The sequence below is a fragment of the Xiphophorus couchianus genome, chromosome 3 (genome assembly GCF_001444195.1).
Source record: "Xiphophorus couchianus chromosome 3, X_couchianus-1.0, whole genome shotgun sequence".
Taxonomy (NCBI): domain Eukaryota; kingdom Metazoa; phylum Chordata; class Actinopteri; order Cyprinodontiformes; family Poeciliidae; genus Xiphophorus; species Xiphophorus couchianus.
In genome coordinates, this window is record NC_040230.1 from 6,784,242 (window position 1) to 6,792,926 (window position 8,685).

Here is an 8,685-nt window from a genome sequence, read left to right on the forward strand (position 1 = left end):
TACTGCTGTTGCTAGTTCTGTTACGCTGCTCTTGACGGTTGGTGGTTACCGTAGCAACCAGCAACTGACAGCTCCGCCCCCTTTTTCTGTTGTCATTCTGTAACTGTATTAGGATCATCTGTGTTTTCTTTACAAAATATTATATTTTAACACATATTTCATCATATGCAGTGTTTTAGTAGAAGTGTAAAAATAAAGCTCAGGAGTGGCTTATTCAGTTTAGTTCAAGCACTTTATTTAAACAAAATAATAAAACTCAGTCGTCCCGAGTCACATTCTAGACTTTGGAGTAAAAAAAGAGAAAGTTGATTTTTTTCAGTTTATGGCTCAACAGGTTGTTTTGGGGATTGCATACTTAATTATCTGATGAAATGTCAAATGGGTTTCTGTTGGTAAAGTCATAAAAAAAAAGAACAACTAACTTAAAGAAGTGGAGGTGAAGCTGTTTGTGGCAACATTTAGTTCTGGAGCGTTGAAGGCATCAAGGGAATAATTCAAGTGGGAAATGGGCTTGCTTACAGCAGGCTCACCCATGTTCAATGCTTAGCTTTGCATATAAGAACGTAAAAGTACACAGTCTTAAACAGGTCTTAAAATAAGGTAAAAGCAACAACAGACAAAGAAAATGTACATTTTCAGAGCAATATTTGCAGATGCAGTGTCTGTCCCATTACACCAGCTTGGTTGTTTCCTTTGAGAGTCATTTTTACCCTTAGACCAGCTAAATCATGAGTGTCCAAAGTGCAGCCCAGGGGCCATTTATATCTAGTACTTGATATAAATGGAGACTTTCTTTCTTTAATTAGGACAAAATTATCACAAACAAGTAAAACGTTGGATACAGTACAAAGGATTTGCTTTCTGCATTCTCTTCAAGCACCAGAGATTTTTACTCAAAAGTGAATTTTGCTTCACCCAAATCTGCTTTTAATTAATTTAATAAACTCGGCTAAATACAAAAAGAGTGACCCACATCGTGCCGTTTTACAGCACAGTCAAGTAACTATATTATTTCCAGTTTTATGAAGATGCTGTATGTTTCACAAACAACTTAAAGAAAATTTGACTTTGCATCATAGTTGTATCTTAAAATTCAAGGATTTCTCAACCATGCAATGGATGGGTCAGAGTAATAACACTCAATAACATTAAAACATGACATAACGCTTTATAAAAGTACATTTTACATAATAGCTCTCACTTAAAGATTTTTAAAATTCTTTTGTTGAAAACTAAAGTCAATTTGAGACCTTTTAGAACCCTTCCCAGTTTCATTTCCAAAATCTACATTTTCGGGTTTTATATTTCTTAACGTAGTTTCAATATTAATGCTTCCATTTGCAAGTATATTTGTTGTTAAGTATATTTGTTGTTACACTTGAATTTTCCAACAGTTTTTTTAACAATAAAGGATTTTCTATTTTATTATCTGTCATTGATTATGTTTTTCCAAGATTTTCAGCATTAGGAAGAATGATGCAATACGTCTGAAATTGTTCATTTGTGGTTGTATTTACCCAAATTTTAAAACAATTTGAAGATGTTTCTATGTCCTGATATGTAAAACCTTACATATTTTTCCATCATACTGCTGAGTCTTTTCTCCCATGACTGAAATCTGCATCATGTGCGTTGTTTCAAACCATTTAAATCCAGCAGTCAGTTCTCCAGATTAATCCTGACGTTGTTGCAAAGTGAATTCACTCGGCCATTTTCCAGTGCCAGTGCCAGACAGTTGTTACCATCCAATCAGGAGACGTCCCTGGTTTTAGCTCTCCGTGGAATCTGTGGAGATGGAGACGAACATGTTTTTTTTTTAAAAAGAGCAAAAACTGGTTTATATTCATTTGTTTATTGAAATTCCAAAAGAAAACACTAAAAACTTTAGCTTCACCTGATTCAAATTCTGTAATAAAAAAAAAGCAAACTCCTGTTAAGTAAATTTATTTGCACCTTTTAATGTATATCTAATATTTACTTCAAAAATGTTAGCAGTATAAAGTAACAAACATAACAGGAAGTACAAGAGACACATAACTTTTGTAACCACAGTAATCTTAACATGTTCGAAACGGAGTAATAAGGGAAAAACTTATGAACTGCATAAATTCATACTATATTTTCAGATGGACCCTCATTATTAGATATCAAAAAAGAAAAATATTAACATACCTAGAAGTTACACAAATTAATAGCAGGAAATTTACACAGTATAAATATATTTTGTGAAATATTTGAGTATAATTAAAGGATAAGGCTATTATATGCCACTGTATATAAACACTAACTACCTCTATACATAAATATATGCACTATTTACTATGTAAATTTATGTCCAGCCTTGTATAATCTTATTCATTACAACAATTGTTACTCATAGATATTTCTATACATATTAAAGCAAACAGATCTACATAAAAACATAAATCTAAGAGACTTCAAAATCAAGGTTGATTAATTTTCCATTTCAAATTGTCTGAAAAATATTATATAAAAAGGCTTATGTGAAAAATCTGCAGAATATGCCAATTGTTTTTATGATTAATCGATTAATCATCAGAATATTTGATTATTAAAATAATTGTTAATTGTAGCCATGCTGAATACAAACCCTTCCCATTCTTTTCAGATTTATATTTGCAAAAAACGGATTTATTTTTTTTACAATTACTGTGTTGGTTTATCACGTAAAACTCAACAACAGAAACCCTGAAGTCATTGGTCGTAACAGTAAACTGTGAAAGAGTTTTAGAGTGTGAATATATCTGCGATTCACGGTAATAAGATTGTGAAAGAAGGTTTCTTATCCGGCTTAGCAGTCGGTCGGCTCGCCTTTAGGATAATGCTAGCAGGAAACAGGCTCTCAGACCTGAACCCACAGGGACAACAATCTGCCCAACCAGATCGGCGGTATTAGGCAGAACCGCCACACACTGCGGCCCAACAACTAACTGGATTACTGGGGAAGAGCAGAAAGAGGCTTTGACTGAGAACCGATTTCCTCCGTTTTGTTTAAGCAGCAGTTTCACAAAAACTGAACCAAATCCTGCTCTTTCTGAACGGCTGCATTAGAGCCTGGACATGGAGGAAGTGAAGAGGCATTTTTACTCTCTTGGAGGATTTAATAAAGTTTTTTCTGTTTCTGCAGAATAATGTATGTATTTGACAATAATCTAACTTACATTTAAGCCTGTGGCAATAAGCAGTTAATCAATCAATCACATCATAAATTAAAATGAGTTTGATCATTTCAATTCTGAAGATTTTTTTTTTTCCCCTAAAAGACTGTATTTATTTATTTATTACGCATCAAAATACAATTTATATAGTATTAAAACATTACATTCATGAGAAGGAAGAATACAAAAAGTACTGTGGGTGAATGAATGAATATTAAAATATTAAAGACCGTATGTGTGGGTGTTTAATGACAATGTGTTGAATAAAAATGTTGCAATAAACAATCCGTTAATCATTTGGTAAGTTGAAATGAGCTCAATAATTTTTATTCTGATGATTCATATCTTTTGAAGGGTAATTTTATTGGTGGTTGTGTTTTACTTTCAGTTCTAGTGTTAAGTGTTCTTTGCAAACTGAACGTTTATTGGTCTTTGAGTGCAAACTTGCATTATTATACCAGTATTAAAAAAAGACAATATTTCATTTATTCCAACAATTTATTGTCCAGTAAAATTTGTTATTGTGACAGATATAATTAAAAAGTAACTCTTTATTCTTCAAAAAAACACTGTTTGCCAGAAGACTCAAATGTTTCAGAAAAATACCAGGTGTATTTTTAAACTGGGTAAAAATTTATTCTCTTCAGTTTTTTCTTTGTATGTAGAGGAGCAGATTCGTTCAAATATCTTGGTTTCTTATTTGTGAGTGAAAGTAAGGCTGCACCATGTTAGGAAAACACAAACCTGATATTTTCGCCAAGAAACTGTGATGATGACATAATGAAAAACTCACATTATCCATGTTTTCCTTCATCAAAAAGCCAACAACTTTCTTTGTGAGCTTTAGCATCGCTCTCTGAATAAAAATGTAGTTTTCTGCATCAATCGTAGAAAAAGTCTATCCGCCAGAGGAAATAAATGCAGAAATTAACTAATGCAACTAATGGTTATTGTTGTTTCAGTTATTCTGACGATTAGTCAAATAACCGGATAAAACGTTTGGCACATTCTGCATTTAACCACTTTTTAAAATACAATACTAAAAATAAATTTACAAGAATGCAAATAAACTAACAACATAATTCATTAAAAAAAACTTCAACATCAACATTTGAAAATTTCAGCCCTTTCTACTTGATTTAACATCAATAATAGGAAGTTGTTTGGTTTTTTTCTACAGTATCTGAACCAGGTGAAGTTAAACTATGACTTGAGGAGTTCATAGTAAAACATGTTTACATCTTAAATGAAAAATGTTTGTTTTTGTTCAGTTTTGGCCTAATCACTGCTCTAAAAATGCAAGCTTACTTTTTTTAAAGTCTTTATAATCAAACAACTCGATTACTAAAACAGTTAGTTATTTGAATAATCATTTAATCACGATTAATCAGATTAATCGTTTCAGCCCTATATCTGAGATGTTGCGCAGGTCTCATCTTCCTTAAGCGTTGCTCCACATTTTTCACAGTTTGAGTTGTCAACTCACTCATAAACTGCGGTTGCCAGTTTCTTCTGAGGGCTCCCGTCTTCTCCAGAGGTCACCTTGAAGATTTTGGTGCCCTCTGGGTCATCTGGACCCTCGTGTGATGACAGGAACCAAAATCTCATGACGACGAAGCAGAACTTCCTACCTGCAGGGACAGTGGGGAGGATTTATGGAGACCGAGACGCCGCGCCTCAGCTAGCAGCAGAAACTGTGTAAAAACTTTGAAGCTTAACTTTTCAGTAGTAGTTTTAAAATATATGCTCTGATTTTTTCAGACCACTTTTGCTTTGTCTTTCTTTTCCCTATAAAAGACACTACAAATGACGGAAAATATTTTCATATGTGCATAAAGAAATTATAGAAACTTTCTATTTCTATACTATTTCTTTTAAGTAAAACATATACCAAAATATAACGTCAACATTCCTCATTTGAATTTTTTTTTATGATGGAGTGCTCATAAAACTTTATTCTCCTAATATTATCACTTTATTTTTGTTCAAATGGACCGTAAATTATTTCAAATTAATTTTTCAACTGTGTGGATTGTTCACAGATGTTTGTTTGTTTAGATGTGAACTATAAGGGTTGTTTATAAATGTTTTCGTTTTGATTTAATGGTATTTGTAGTCTTCAATTACTTTTTTGTTTTGTTTATTTTTGGACCTTATAGGATGCCATAGAGAAGAAAGTCTCTCTGACTGTCTGGAAAATGTTTGTTTTCCAGACAGGATTCAAATGTTTGTTTTCTGCGTTAAAGAAACAAAGATAAAGGATTATGAACCCACGTTGTTGTATCTTAATGTTTGTATATATGTTTTGTTTTAATCATAATTTCATTCAAGAATATTCTTTTAATATTAGAACTTTATTCTCATAATTAAAGTAAAAGATTTTTAGCCTGGCACTACATATTTCGTTGTAGAGTTGAGTCCAAATAAACAGAAGTTTTAAAACAAGATGGCGGCCTTAATGACATCACTCTGAAATATAGAGACCCCAGGAGTGAATTGGTGGGGGAAAAAAATTACATTTTCAAAAACAAAAAAAAATTCAGGATGAACACCTTAGAATTAGAGTGAATCTCTGAAATTCAGTGTTTCACATCAGGAGAACTCACCGTGTTCATCGAAGACAACAGAGAGGTCCTCCGGTAGCACAAATATGATGTCCTCCATTTTGACGGCGAGCTGCTTCCTCTGCGCCTTAGTGAGAGGCTTGCACTTCTCCTCCACGTATTCCCTCATCTTCAGAAACAACAAAAAAAAGGATTTCTAGGTTTTTTTTTAAATAAAATGTTTCTGTAAGTTGTTGATTTGAGTCAGCATTACACCTGAAACTAATCAGGAAATGTTTTGTGGGTAAATTTTGGGTCACTTAAATGTGCTACCTCATCGGTCACGACCCCTTTCAGCTCATGGTATCTCCCTCTGGACATCTTGCTGGAAACATGGACCAAAGCCTGCGATGGAAAACGAAAAAATACTTTTCAAAACGTTGTTTTTAATCAGACTTTGGCATCACGATTTTATTGCTAATCTTTTTTATTTAGTTTTTAATGCTTATGATTTTATTTTAATTGTGTTATACATAGATTTGCGGCAAATAAAACCAAAGATTTTAACAGATTTTTGGCTTTGCTTTGGCTATTTGTCATGGTATAATTAGAGAATTTTCCACAAATGAAAAAAAAAGAAACCTATTGGCTGGACAATAAATCAATAACAATCTATATCGCAATCGACACATAATCAATATCAGTAGATAGCATGTCTGATAGAATATTCAACAATTTCACTGACCTCTGATCAAGAAACACAGAGCATTCTCTGGGATTTAGGCAGAGGAAAGGCTTCAACTAACTCACTCACTCTTTGGTTACCTAGCAACAACCTTTTCAGTTACTTTTCAGCAACAACCTTTCAGTTTAAGGTCCCACTACTGTGCCTCAAAACTGCTTAGAATGAAAAAATAACGGCATGGAGTGAAAACTGGATAAAACAGGAAAGGTCATACCATCAGTTTGGTATTATTTTAGATGCATTAAAAAAAACCGAATCAATAGTTATCGATACTGACTTATTGTCTAGCCCTACAGAAAACACATTGAATAAAAAAATATTGAAAAGTACATTTATTTTACTAATGGCCTCCACAAGCCACAAAAAAATCTTGCTGAAGAAGCTGACTGCTCACATATTTCTGCATAAGAGATCGTATAAAAGTTTTATATAGCAACATTATTGCTAAATATTATGATGATACTGGTTGAAATAAAAACAAATTTGTCTTCCTTTGTCCACTTTCATATGATAAAAACATTATCTGTGGCATTTACCGTCTTTGAGAAGCATAACTTGGAATGCTATGCACTACCAATACATTACTTAAAAATTGTGTAAAAAAAACCAAAACAACAATATTATTGTTTACCGCAATAATTACTGGGACAATTTATTGTCTAGCTAAATTTATTATGATCAGAGTTAGAGAGTAACTAGTTACATTTACTTGAGTAACTTTTTAGAAAAAAATAACTTTTAGGAGTATTTTTACTACGCTGCACTTTTCACTATTACTTGAGTAAAATTTCTTGATTCTCTACCCAATGAGTGAAAAACAAACATTTTTTAACCAAAAAATATCAGACACAGTTGACACCTGCAGTTTTTCTTAAAGTTTCATAAGTTTGTTATTGAAAGAAACTGATCTGAAAAAAATTCTTCTTATACCCGAGTTTTTGTTGTTACTTATATGAATTATTGTCATTTTGGTCTTTAAAAATACTAAAATTTCCACTTAACTTTGTATTTTGGACCGTCTGATGGAGTAACCTCTAAATATTAAGTGATTGATAATTTGATCAGTTACTCTGTGCTTGTATTTTACCAAATACTTGTTTACTCTTACTTGAGTAATTTCGTGGACTGGTACTTTCTACTTTTAGTTGAGTAAAAATATGTTGACATAGTGCTACTCCTACTGGTTATGGTGACAGGTCTAGAACTGAACTCAACATTTATGATATCAGCTGGTGAATATTTAGAAATAAATTATCATTGCTATGTAAACAGTTGAACTTTTCTGTGTTATTGTTTTTCACATAAACACATTTATGCAACTTTACATCGACCTTTGTATGACTTTTATGCAGTTTGTTGCAGTTAAACTTAAGGTTATTTTTTAATGTATTTTTTGTAGTTTACCTGCTTTACTCCTCTGTGAAACTCTGCAGAGTTGATGTCCACCTCAAAGTAAAGCTCAATCAGGAGCGTTATGACTCTACACCGGATCCAGGTGAGCGGGTCCGGGATGCCCACCACAGAGATGTGGGGCTGGGATCCGGGGCTCCCCGGCGGCTCCTCGGCTCCTGCCCGGGAGCTGAACAGTCTGCATTTCCCCCCGGCAAACACGAACCTCCGCCTGGAGCATCTCTGCCCAGGTTCGGTGCTTAAAGGACGCCCGGGACCCGAACACCATCTCCCCCGCTGTTGGCACCGGAACGCCGGGTCCCTGCTGCAGATGGAGCCGCTGCTCCAGGCCTGAGCCCCGGCTGCGAGGCCGCGGAGGTCCCGGCGTGCAGCGAGGCCGGCGATCCGCTGCATCGGGGCAGCGACTGGACCAAGAATCGGGTCACTCCCCGCAACCGCCGGTTCTCCGACCGATGGTAACCTTACGCAATTCACCCCATGTTCTACCCATAATGCTTTAGTCAACATGACGCGGACTGTCACTGCTGCTGCATTCAGGTACTATAGGAAACTCTACAACTGCAACCATATGAAAACTTTTTTAGAAAAGTCAGCCCTTGGACTTATTTAGATAACTTTTAACAATACGGAGAAATTCAAGTTATATAAGAAAACATCAATACATTTCAGAGTCTGCATGTAAACAAATTAAAGCTGAAGCACAAAATGCAGTTTTTGTTTGATTAGATTAAATATTTTAGATTAAATATTCAATGTTTTCTACTTGCTTTCTATAGTAAAGACGTGTGCTTTTAACTTTTGCTTTTCA

At 34.1% G+C, this 8,685-nt stretch overlaps 1 protein-coding gene across 1 annotated transcript; it reads right to left on the bottom strand.

Moving 5' to 3' along the window:
• Positions 1-213: 213 nt before the first annotated feature.
• LOC114141652 (m-AAA protease-interacting protein 1, mitochondrial) lies at positions 214-8,399 on the bottom strand. Its single transcript, XM_028012324.1, has 5 exons — positions 7,872-8,399; positions 6,056-6,127; positions 5,786-5,912; positions 4,666-4,810; positions 214-1,785 (listed from the first exon to the last, which is right to left on the bottom strand). The coding sequence occupies exons 1-5, from the start codon at positions 8,382-8,384 to the stop codon at positions 1,701-1,703; spliced, it is 942 nt and encodes a 313-aa protein (XP_027868125.1). The 5' UTR covers positions 8,385-8,399; the 3' UTR covers positions 214-1,700.
• Positions 8,400-8,685: the final 286 nt, after the last annotated feature.